The 12816-nt window shown below is 41.6% G+C and overlaps 2 protein-coding genes across 6 annotated transcripts in view; both read left to right on the plus strand.

The window, feature by feature from the left end:
- Window positions 1-12816, plus strand: part of LOC127577504 (cyclic nucleotide-gated cation channel beta-1-like) — a 42348-nt gene that overhangs the window by 27352 nt on the left and 2180 nt on the right. The window contains exons 14-16 of the mRNA XM_052028737.1: window positions 628-774; window positions 3748-3934; window positions 7263-7462. Of these exons, the coding sequence (XP_051884697.1) occupies window positions 628-774; window positions 3748-3934; window positions 7263-7462 (534 nt within the window). The remainder of the gene's footprint in view (window positions 1-627; window positions 775-3747; window positions 3935-7262; window positions 7463-12816) is intronic.
- Window positions 11865-12816, plus strand: part of kifc3 (kinesin family member C3) — a 71554-nt gene continuing 70602 nt past the window's right edge. For 4 of the 5 annotated variants that reach the window (XM_052028054.1, XM_052028057.1, XM_052028055.1 and 1 more), the window contains exon 1: window positions 11865-11917. The gene's annotated coding sequence lies outside the window, so the exon portion shown is untranslated. The remainder of the gene's footprint in view (window positions 11918-12816) is intronic. The other variant, XM_052028059.1, reaches the window with a different exon arrangement.

Consider the following 12816-nt stretch of genomic DNA (forward strand, 5'->3'; position numbering starts at 1 on the left):
ACTTTTTTTTCACTTAACCAAATTGTAAAAAACCCTGAAAAATATACCCAAATGGAATCTGAAATGGTATGTAGGGGCAGTGCCATTGAGAAAAAAATGTTACCTCTATTAGCAAGCTTGTTTTTTTTTCCCCAGGGACAGAATAGTTGAGCGTCACCTTAAATACGAGGTCAGATAGAACTGACAGGTGCCCTCTGATACTTCACCCAAGACAGGAAGAATTAGCAGATTGCTCATCCATTGGGAATTATTATATCCTATGTACATTTAATGCCATATATCCATTATCATTAGTTGTCGGGTTGCAATAGAGTGCCATTAGATTACAATCAGTAACAAGTGGATGTTACTTGGAAACTAGAAGGTTAAATTTAGGAATAGGCAGCCTGTCCAGTTTCTGCAAACTGGGAATGGTGAAGCCAAGCTACCACTGTGCCACCCATCAACATCGATCAGTCACTGAGCCTAGCATCAGCCCAATGTATAGGGCTCAACTATTTGTGGACTAAAATCATTGAAGCCTCACATAAATGTGTGATACTTTCTAGGAATCATATCTACACTATTATGTGTTGAATTTAAAAAGATCCCATCTGCCCTCCTCTTTCACCTATGTTCATCTTATAGTTTGCTGTCTGTGGGAGGCGGGAATCGGCGGACTGCAAATGTCGTTGCTCATGGATTTGCAAATCTTTTCATCCTCGACAAGAAAGACTTGAATGACATTCTAGTCCATTATCCGGATTCTCAGAAACTGCTCCGAAAGAAAGCTAAGTCTGTACAAACTGGTTTTTAACAATTATTGTTTTTATTCATGTAATAATAGGAATACTCCTTTTGATACGAGTCATTTTATGCAATTAAGTAATTAAATGTAACCACGCAAGAGGTTCTAAATCTCAACCTCGGTGCCAGCTGCTCCTAAAATGGTAAATCTCGTCCAGGCAGCTCAGAGAGAGACCAGCCAGTTTGCTATGAGTGCACCTCCACCAGGCAATGGCCTGGTCGCAATGGCTTAGATTTTTCTCCATGGCAGCTCTGCTGCTGAAAATGGGGTGGATTGAGGATCACACCAGCCCATCAATCATGTCACTGATGTCAGAACGTTTCATGTAATTTGAATATTTTTGGCAGGCTTCCTGGCAATAGTACTGCTTCTGTTCAGGAGCTCATCATTGATGCAGAAACTCTAATCTGCTGCAGGATTTGACTCAGAAATGCAAATGCTTGGCTGCTTGACTGGCTGAGGGCTTCCAGCATTTCTGGTTTTGTTTCAGATTCCAACATCTGCAGTTTTATTTGTTTTCCATTACGGCAGGATTTGATTCACTGCTGTGATCTTTGAATTTCACATGTGAAGTTCTAATCCAAACCTCAATGCTAGCTGTTTCCCGTACATTCAAATCCTGTTCATACAACTTAATGAGAGATCAGCCAGCTGAAACACTGACATAGGCATAAGTAGGCATAGGTGTGTATAAGCTCCATGATAGGAGCTGTGGTGTGTTAGAAAAGTGCAAATCCAGAGATTTGATAAACCTGTGTTTTAAATGGGTAGTTTTAACTTCTATGTTAACTGGAGTAGGCTGACAATTCAATGATAGAAAGGGAGTGAGTTTTTTTGAGTGTATCCAAAGTTTACTGCATTGAGGGGGCAAGCCATATTAAATTTAGCAGTGAGCTCAATTCACTTAACAATGTAACAGATCATGAGTATATTTCAATAGCAATTATAATGTTATTAACAATGTTGGAGAGGGAGAAAGGCAAAATAGCTAACGTTCTAGATTGAGTTAAGTCTGGCTTTAACCCAATGAGACAATCTATCCACAATACACTGGCCAAATCTGCTAATGGGTAAGATGACAGTAAATCATCAGAAGTATGCCACACAATCAGCTTTAACCATTAAGGGACAAGATTCTTCTTGCCAAAAAAAATAGAACCAACCATGAATGACTAGGAAAGGGGAAACATAAAAGTAAAATAAAAAGCTTACAAAAATAGACATTACCAGTCTTGTGTGCAGAAGACATGCAGAAAACAACTAAAAGTGACTAATAGTGAAAAACAACTAATAGGTGATAACAGCTACAAAAAGAAAGCACGAAAAGGCATGTCAAAGTTAATAAAAACATATTCTATAAGGACATAAAGTGGTCAGAAACAACGTGGGCTCCTCGAACCTATGATAGTGATGTTGCAGATGAAAATGAAGAAATGGCGGGCAGACATAATCACTGTGCATTGGAGTCCACAGCAGGGGAAGTGTGCCAGCAAAGCTAGCATTGAATTAGGGAAAGGAAAATCAACAAAATTAATGGCAATAAAGAATGACAAATCTGAAAGACCAGATTGTTTCTAACTCAGGTTTTAAAGGAACCAGTTGAGAACATTGCACAAGACATAACTGCATTCTTCCAAAGTTCTCTTGGTTAGGGGACCATGCCTTTAGATCAGAAAGTGATGAATGTCATAAGGAAACAGAAACTAGGCATAATGGATCTTTTTCTGGTTGGCAAGATATAAAGAGTGTGCACTGTAGGGCTTCTACTTTTTACATGGCCATTAAAGGCAGAGAAAGTATGGTTGTGAAGTTTTTGCTGATGACACAAAGTTAGGTAGGAAAGTAATTTGTGAAGAGAACATAAGGAAGCTGCAAAGGGATATAGATAGGTTGACTGAATGGGCAAAGAATTGGCAAATGGAGTATTCTGTGGAAACGAGGTGAAATTGTCCATTTTGACAGGAAAAATAAAAAAGGTAGCATATTATATAAATGGTGAAATATTGCAGAGCTGTGAGATGCAGAGGGATCTGGATATCCTAACACATGATTTGCAAAAGGGTAGTGTGCAGGTTCCACCACATTTAGGAAACTTAACAGAAGCTATTATTTATTACCGCAGAACATCAATACAAACTTAGGGAACACCACACGCAAAATGCTGGACGAACTCAGCAGGTCAGGCAGCATCTATGGAGGGAAATAACACTTGACGTTTCAGGTCGAGACCCTTCATCAGGACTGGCCCCTGCTGCCTTTAGCTTCCCATGTGATATGATTCTTGACACATTTTTGCATCAGACACTGCTGTTAGTTGAAAATCACTGCCTTCAGTAGACAATGTTCACTGTAATAAAAAAGGAGCCAGAGGCAGTGTGGGCGAGTCCTGATGAAGGGTCTCGACCCAAAACGTTGACTGTTTATTTCCCTCCATAGATGCTGCCTGACCTGCTGAGTTCCTCCAGCGTTTTGTGTGTGTTGCTCCAGATTCCAGCATCTGCAGAATCTCTCAAGACAAACTTAAGGAAGTTATATTTCTTTTGTATAAGGCATTGGTGAGACCATATCTGGAGCACCATGTCCAATATTGGTCTCCTTATCCAAAGGAAGTTGTTAACATGTTTGAAGCAGTTCAGAAAAGGTTTACCTGGAAAGGATGAGTAAACATGCAGTACCCCTAAACTGGGTAACACTACTGATGAATGTTGGTCTGTACGCTGCCCCTAAACAGAGCTGCACCACAGGTGAATGTTGGTCTACACTTTGGCCCCAAACTGGGCAACGTAACTGGTGAATGCTGACCTAGATCTTACCCCTGCAGCCAGGAGCACTGTTGGTTAACGTTGGTGTAGTTACTTTGTCTTTAATCTAAATAAACACAGTATTGGCTGCTTTTTACTAGATTACAGTTTATACTGATAAGATCATGTCAAATAATTGCTTTTGCAATTTACTTGCAGGAAACTTCTTTCTAAAGATGATGCAAAATCAGTAAAGCCAGAACCAAAAGGATTCCAGCATATCATCCCACCCAGACCTGAGACTCCGAAGTTATTCCTCGCAGCCCTCTCAGTAGCAGGCAAATATGGAATCAAAGGAACATTCTCTCTTATCAAAAAGAAACTTGTGGAATCTGCCAGCATGCAGGTAGGATTATGCGAAGATTTTCTAGAAACAAATGTTCATGTTTTAAACTGTTATTAATAGGTATTAAAAAAGTGGGAAGAAATTTAAACAGCTCATCACTGTTGTGGCTAAACTCGCCAACAGTTTGATAGCATAAATAACAAGATGAATACAGAAGCATGGAAGGATATTTATAATTCATTGACAAAACTTCTCCGGTGTGTTAAGGACAGCAGTAATGGACCATACAAACTTCGGGTTCAGGGTTTCTACTCCCATCCTATACTGAGTTAGTTGAAGTCTGCTTGGGAAACATCAGCCTAGCTTCCAGCAAATGAATACTGTCCAAAGATCCCTGCCAGGAAATTCATCTAAGCAAAGAATCAGGCTCCTTTTATGATTCCATCCACAGTTGAATAGTATTTCTTAATGGCAAGATTTGTATTGATGTTTTAGAGTTCACAACAGCAGAACCTGCCAGCCAGGGAGTTGAGTTGAATATCAACTCAACTCCCTTTGCCTGCATTCCAGCATTTGCAGTATTTTTGATTTTCATTGCTTGCTTTTATTGGATATTGCAGTGAACTTCATTTGTGCCTGTGGAAGCATAAAAATTATAAGGACACCATGGAAGAATGTTGTCTGATTATTTTCCATTATTTATGTCCAAGCAAAACTGGGAGGGTAGGAGTGAAACTTATCTCCAACAGTAGCACAAAATGGGCTCCTGATGAATTGCTGCCTGTGATACTGCCAGTTATTATAAACCTGTTTCATGCCACAGCTGTAAACAGTTTCACCACCTCCCCCCAACCCCCAAGGTGTAGCAATGCCTTGATTTCCTTGTGTCAAGCTCCAGTAAGAAAATGGTTTAGTTCTGGGACTGCAAAATTCAAAGCAGCATTGGGAAAAAAAAGTGACTGTGTAGTGATGAAAAGCATTTAGCAATGGAGATAAACTAGAGTAAAGTGTTTCTTTGCGTCAGCACTGAGAACATGCTAATAACACAGAGGAACTTGTTAACAGAACTGAAGAAATTACTCTGCCTGATATGGTAGTGTAGTGTTTATGTTACCGTAATCCAGGCACCATGAGTTCCAAACCTACCAAAATAGTATGAGAATTGGAATTCAAGCTTTAAAATGATGTAAACAAAAAGCTGACACAATTGCCAGTAACCAAGAAGCTGTTGGATTGTTATATTAACAGTGTCAGTAATGCCCTTTAACAAAGGTAAGCTGCATTTCAGTCAATCTGGTGAATGTGGCTTCAATCCCAAATCAGCATACTTGGACCTGTCAAGTTACTCTGTCACCAGAGGTCATCGTTTACCCCACTCCCTATCCCATGTAACCCTGTTTATCCATTTATTTATTTATTTTTGGGTTGTGGGCATCACTGACAAAAGCAGCTTTATTGCCCACCCCTAGTTACCTCTGAGAACTGATGATGAGCCACCTTCTCTAACCCTGCGGTCCTTCTGGTGAAGATATTCCCACAACATTGTTGCCCTCATTGAACCCATGTTTTCTCTAATGATGCAGGGCTTATGGAGCAATCTATTGTCTAATGCCAGAAATGCATTCGGGGAAATGGTCCAGTGTTGTATCATTGAGGACCCAGCAGGATTCTTTAAAATTATTCATTCATTGCAATCTGGACATAATTGGCAAGGCCAGAATTTATTGTCTTAAAGCCCTTGGTGATCTGCCTTCTTGAAATACTGGTGGCTGATTAAGCTACTCCCACAATGTTATTGTCCAGAGCGTTTTGGGATTCAGAACCAACAAAGATGAAGCAATGGTGATACATTTTCCAAATGAGGACTGTGTGTGACTCAGGCAGGAGGGGACTCTGTAGCTGGTGATGTTCCCATTCATTCAATGTCCTTGGTGGCGGAGGCTGCAGGCTTAAGAGATCCCGTTGAAGTAGACTTTGGCGAGTATCTGCAGTACATTTTGTAGCTGCACACACAGCAGCCACTGTGAGTTGGTGGTGGAGGGAGGAAATGTTTAGAATGATGGATGTGTTGCTAGTCAAGCAATCTGCTTTGTCCTGGATGGTGTTGTGCTCTTGAGTGTTGTTGGGGCTGCACTCATCCAGATATGTGGACAATATCTGCTCACATTTCTGACTTGCATTATGTAGAATATAGAAATGTGGGAGGTCAGGGCAGTAAATTAGTTATGAAAATAAGAAGAAATATAGGGTAAAGTGACCCTACCTCAAAAGCTATTCAGGATTTTCCAGAACCAAATTTTTGTAGATACTGGAAAACTGAAATAAAACAGAGAAGGCTAGATAGACTTGGTTGGTCAGGCACCATCTATGCAGAGAGAAACAGATTTAATGTTTCAGGTCATTGACCTGAAGTGTTATCTGTTTCTCTCTGTAGATGCAACTCCATCCCTGCTAGTCAGTTGGACCTTGCATGAAGTACACTCTGCTAGCTTAAGCTGACTTTAGCCTGTTTGTATTTTTGGGTTTAAACCTATCCCATCTTGTCAATTCATTTACAAATGGCATCCATTTAAATGCAACTCCTCCCGAAAACCTCCAGCAACAGTGGTGAGTGGGATCTTCAGACATCTGTTGAGAAACAGTAACCTGGTCTCTGGTTCCCTAAACCCAAGGTGAACCTGAAAGAATGGACATATGCTCTGCTTTCCAGCCATGCTGGATTCTCCAGTCTTAGTGGATGTACTAAGATAAAGTGTGAACTACATTCATAAACTCACAAAACAATGCAATTTCTCAAGAAAATAAGTGTTCAGGGGGAAACAATGAAAAGGAACATCAATCTTATTGCATGTTGTAGTGAACTACTTCATGCCTGAATATCCTGTGTGAAAATATGCCCCTTGTAACATCTGTGCTTGCTTGTCTAGTGATATATCACCCTCAGATTACACTTCCCCTCCACTTCACCTCTGGTTAAACCACACAAGACCCAGGGATATAAACATTTATGCATTCTTGAGACATTTCTTATTTTAGAATTGGGTTTATAGAGGAAACTACTTTTCCCATCAAAGGTAATTAGAATATTTTCATATATCCTTTTGCTGTTAAATGGAAATATTACAGAATAGTATCTCACCTTCCTATTGCTGTTATGTATTGGTTCACTCAAGGAATGTGGGTGGCCTTTATTGCCCATACATAACTGCCCTGAGTAAGTGGTGCTGAGCTGCCACCATGAACCAATGTAGTCCGTGTGGTATTAAAAACAATGTAAAAACACACCAGTGTTCTTACCCAGCTCTCAACTGAGCACACGTGCTATCCATGCTAGACATATCATTGCTTTCTTTCTCTTTCTTGCTCCCCTTCTCTCTCCACTGTCCAGCCTATCCCAAAACCTCCTCCCTCCCCTGTTCATCATCGGTCACCTGTTTCAGCAAAAAAGCTGGAGGACGCTGATGACGACGATGATGAGGTTGTTTCAGAATCGATGGATTCATCTGTCTCGATCAGGATGTCTCCTTCACGTGATGGGTCAAAGGAACATATTCTATCTGTGGAAATTCCAGATGAAGGAGAAAAAAAGTCAGAAAAGTGATACTGCTTTGGATTCACATTTTGTTTTGTTAAAAGTAGCAGTTAAAAAGTGAGCTTCACAAGTTATTAAGAATTAGGCTCAGAGTGATGTTGCATCTTAAAGAACAAGTTGCATTTATTCAGCATGTTTCACATCTCAGGATGACCTAAAGTGCTTTACAGCTAATTAAGAATTTTTGAAGTCTAGTCGCGGTCATAATTTGGAAACACACGGTATAATCTGTTTTAGGTGTTGGTTAGTGCTAAATCTATTAGGGAAATCCAGCACAACTGTCTTCTGCAGTTGCTAAAATGGTCACATATTTTAGCAAGGAAAATCTAAATGTGTCTGTGTGTAGGAGATCCAAGAAACCAGTGTCCCAGACAGTGAAAGTATCAAGAAGTCAACACAATTAAACATATACAGCACATCTTACCTTTACAGCTTATATAAAGCCAATCTTAAATATGATTCACCAATAGGTTTACTCATAAAAACAACTTGTATACATGGACATGTCACTTCAAATACCTTATTCACATTCAAACATACATACATATTGCACAGCAAATATGTCATACACACATACACATCATTAAAGAGATACAGGAGCAGATCCTGTCCATGGCGGTGGCACTTAAAAACTACATAGAGCTTAATTACATACAAAGCTCTTTATAAATATGGCTCACATGTACTAAACTGTGACACATAAAACAGCTCACCACACTGCACATTGATAAATGTCCACAGAATAGGTTACACTAACATAAACAATTCATGTATAGACATTATTGTTGATTGTGCTAAATGTGTATCATGATCATATAATAATTCTTACTCAGTATGACTCAGTTGTTTGTAGTTAATTAAATTAATAAAATTGTGTTACAAATTGAGATGTTCTTTCCCTTCCAGAGGTTTCGTGTTAGCTTTGCCTTTCAGGAACAAGAAAATGGCAGCCTCACTGCAAACTGGAACTTCATGATTTATCTCCTAGCACATTCCCAGTAATGAACTGGGAAAGCTCAGTGAGGTAGGAAAGAATATCTTGCCCCCTTTCCTCAAAGAATACTAATATACCTGCCACAATCTCATTTTCATTATTCTTGGTCCCTCTACTATAAGGTCACCTGAAAGAGAAATTACATAAATCCCATTGTGTTTTCTACTCTCCACCACAATCACCATCCAAGATAGTTCCACTCACCCTGTGCTATCATTAATGGAGTTTCAACATTTTGGATGGATTACAGCAATTTCTCATGATCCTCCTTTCAAGGCCTTGCCCTACAGTCCCCAAAACATTTCAGTAGGTTATCTGTCATGTCCACGAGGACTGAATCTTTATAATAAAGAGAACAATAGCCAGTTCTAACAGACAAGAAAGCAAATCTTTTTTTTTACACAATTTCACAAACTCTCATGTGCATGCATACTCACACAACTGATCCAAAATATGCTATCAACAATCTGTCTGAAAGAAGTCTGATAAATAAACCCATTGTATTTGGAATGCTGCTCTAGTTATTATTGCATTTCATTATTTTCTTTTTCCAGTTAATACTTTAAGCTGAAACTGTGAAAGATTCTGTTCTTCAAGTATATTCCTGCATTATAACACAGTAACAATTGAACTGACTGTACTAATAACATAATAATTTGTAGATTCTAGAATCTAATTTAACACCATAAGCAGTAAATGGCTAAAAGGAGACATATTGCCTAAACATTTTTTTTATTTTTTGGGCTAAGCAAGTACTTTTGCATGTTTTATCATTTTTCACAGTGCCATATGGAAGCAGTACAATTTACAAAACCATTATATGAACTTCTAAAATCAAGATAAATTTAGCTGAATATTGTTCAGACCAAAGATTTTGCCAGTTTAAATAAAGTTGCTTTTTCGCCATGTTCACAATTGTGAAGCTGGGCAGATACTGCTCTCAAAATTGGGGTTAGATGAGAGCTCTTACATCCCTGTATCAGATTCAGTATCATACATACCAAGAAAGAAAAGCATCCACCAGATCACAGAGATAAAGACAACACATCATTCTCCGCTACCTCCAATGGGATCCTACCAGCAGGTATATCTTCCCCTCCGCCCCTCTCTCTGCTTTCCGCAGGGACCGCTCTCTCCGCGACTCCCTTGTCTACTCATCCCTCCCCACTGATAACTCTCCTGGAACTTGTGCCTGCAACCGCACCAAGTGCTACATCTGTCCCTACAACTCCTCCCTCACCACCATTCAGGGTCCCAGACAATCCTTCCAGGTGAGGCAGCACTTCATCTGTAAGTCCAAGGATGTCATTTATTGCATCCGGTGTGACCTCCTGTACATCAGCAAGACCCGATGCAGATTGGGTGACCGCTTCGTCGAGCACCTTCGCTCCATCCACTGCAACAGCCAGGACCTCCCGGTGGCCACCCACTTCAATTCCACTTCCCACTCCCACATTGACATATCTATCCATGGCCTCCTCCACTGCCACATTGAGGCCAGATGCAGGTTGGAGGAACAACACCTCATATTTCCACCTTGGGAGTCTCCAACCTGATGGTCTCAACATCGATTTCTCTAACTTCCGGTAACTCTACTCCTTTTCCTTCCACCCACCACTCCCCACCCACTCTGTCTTCCCTTATTCCTGTGGCTCCCTTCCCCTGCCTAGATGATCTACCCATCTCCTCTCCTCCATCCTTTATTCCATGGTCCACTGCCCTCTCCTACCGGATTCCTTCTTCTTCAGCACTTTGCCTCTTCTATCTCTCAGCTTATTACAACTTCTCCCCCTCCCCCATCCACCTACCTTCCCCCTCTCACCTGGACTCACCTATCACCTGCCTGCATGTGCTCCTCCCCCTCCCCCCACCTTCTTATTCGGTCTTCTGCCCTCTTCCTTTCCAGTCCTGATGAAGGGTCTTGGCCTGAAACATCGACTATTTTCTTTCCTCCCTGGATGCTGCCTGACCTGCTGAGTTCCTCCAGCACTTTTTGTGTATTGCTCCAGATTCCAGCATCTGCAGAATTTCTTGTGTCTCCTACAAAACTCACCTCTCCTTGTAATGCCAACTAGCTGAGGGTTTCCCAGAAGATAGAGGGCTTCCCGCAGAGCCATCTCTCCATAAGAACAATGGTGTTGGACAAGAGGAAGATATTTAGCAACACTTTCCCCTTCCTCTCATGTCCACGTGAGAATTACAGAGACCCCACTAGACAATGCATATATAGCAGTTATAGAATGGAGCAGAAAAACTTTCCAAACTAAGTCTAATATAGGTCAATTCTCTGCTTCACTTCAGTTAACTGATAGTCTTGCTGACAAGTCGCACAGCAGCAATTTAACATTAAGCAAAAGCACTGGAGATTATTTGGAGAGTACACTGAAGCTGGCACACTTTTCCGAATTTGGGAATTTTAAAGTATGGGTTAGTTGTTGGACTGGCTATGGCTGTTCCTTAAAAAACAAATTGAAACAATGTCCAGTCAGAAAACTCTATGTGTTCTGATTTATGTTATCTTTATTGCTATTTTAGATCACTTACCACTGATAAAATAATATTGATCAACAATCCAGACCCAATAGTCAGTTTAATTTGACTCACAACCACACTAAGTGCAAGGCTGAAATTGGAATCAAATCGCTAACAGCAATCATTCACTTTTTTCAGTTTTAAGATGTAGTTTGTAGGACGACTAAGGAGCGAAATATGACAGTGTTGATACCATGGGAGTGTATGAGTAAGAGAGGGAGACAACGATTAATACTGGGAGAAGGAGATAATGTATAATATATTTCTTACCTTAGGAGGAGAAAGAGAAGAAATCACCCTTTTATTTACCCACTCCTCAGGCTCCAAGCAATGTCCTTGTCCTTGTAATTTAGTCTCATTAGCACCATATCTCCCAGTGACTTTTGGACATGGGTTACTTTGCTTCATAATTCCTACTACCTTGACTTTGACCTCATAGTAGTTTTATAACCTTTGCTTGCCTGTGCCCTTCTACTTGCTTTGCATCCCTCTATTGCCTTATTTTCGATTTTACTGTCGATGTTGCTCTTCATTCACATTTTAATCTTACATTTGCTTTATGTCCTTTACCTTGTACTTCTCTTGTACTCATGATTCTTCCTTGTATTTACCCATTGACCCTTTACCCAGTGTCACCTTTTCCCCTTGCATTCACCCAAGGTCCGTGTTTTACCCTTGCATTTACTCTTCCGTTCCCAAATTAGCCGTTGCTTTAATTTCTAACCCTTGAAAGTTTTCCCCTTCTCTCTCGTCGCCCTGCCTCCCTGCACGCCGATTGGCGGGTGCCCCGCTGGCTGCTCGACGTGATTGGTGGAGGCTGGCTGTCAGTCAGGGGGCTGGGCTCGGCTGGCCCGAGGGGGGGGGGGGGGGATCGGGCCCGGAGTGTGAGTGCTGCAGAGGGTGGACGGCTGCGGCTTTGATGTCGGTAAGTGGGAGTCTGTGAGCTAGACCGGAGGCAGGGCGGCGTGGAAACCTCCCGCCTGGCGGAAAGTCGCGGGAATTGTCCCCCACCCGGCAAAAAATATACTTTATAGGCGGTAATTGTTGCACTTTCTCCCGTCTCCCTCCCTCCCTCCCCTGTGTCCGGGCAGGCGTTTCCCCGGGCCCTGCCCCCTCACCTCTCTGGGGGAGGCGGGATGCCTTCACCGGCTGAGTTCGCTGCCCGGTCTTCCAGGGGAGTCTGTGCCAGATGGCATTGGAAACACGAGACCGTTTCCCTGCGCCTTCGTTAAAGTGCAGGGTGCGAGGGAGCCGGGAGAAGCTTCTGCTATTTTTTATTGTGTTGCATTCGGCAGCCCTGCGGTGGCATCCAGGTGCCAAAATGACAAAGCACCAGTGAAACCTGCTGCATAAAGCAAGAACGTATTGTCAGCAGGGGGGAAAAAAAATCAAACAGGCGGGTAAAGCGGTCGGTTTCACCTCAACCGACGCGGTTCCGCACATCTCGCTGAAAGTGACCAATTCCGCATGTATTTTGGTCAGAAGGTGTGAGGATGGCTGACGGATGTGTCACTGTCTGATCTCAATCTAACTTGAGAGATTTTCTGCCATCTGCTCGTTCGAATACCAGGCAGAGAAGTGGGGAACAGACTCGTTTCGACAATTGGAAGACAAGGCTATAGTGAGGCTGCAGAACTGTATTTTAAATACGTGCCTGAATATCCATGGTAAACCTATTTACAAATTCATTTGCGCCTGGCATTTCTGTCTCTGGCGCTGAGTGAAGGTATTTGTTCTGTTTCTTGTGTTCAGGGTGTGTTTTGGCTGCTGCCAGGTTAGCCTTTCTCTAGACTGCATGCATGCCTTTTTTTTGTTGTACTTCAG

This window comes from Pristis pectinata, chromosome 13 (assembly GCF_009764475.1).
Source record: "Pristis pectinata isolate sPriPec2 chromosome 13, sPriPec2.1.pri, whole genome shotgun sequence".
In the NCBI taxonomy this organism is placed as follows: domain Eukaryota; kingdom Metazoa; phylum Chordata; class Chondrichthyes; order Rhinopristiformes; family Pristidae; genus Pristis; species Pristis pectinata.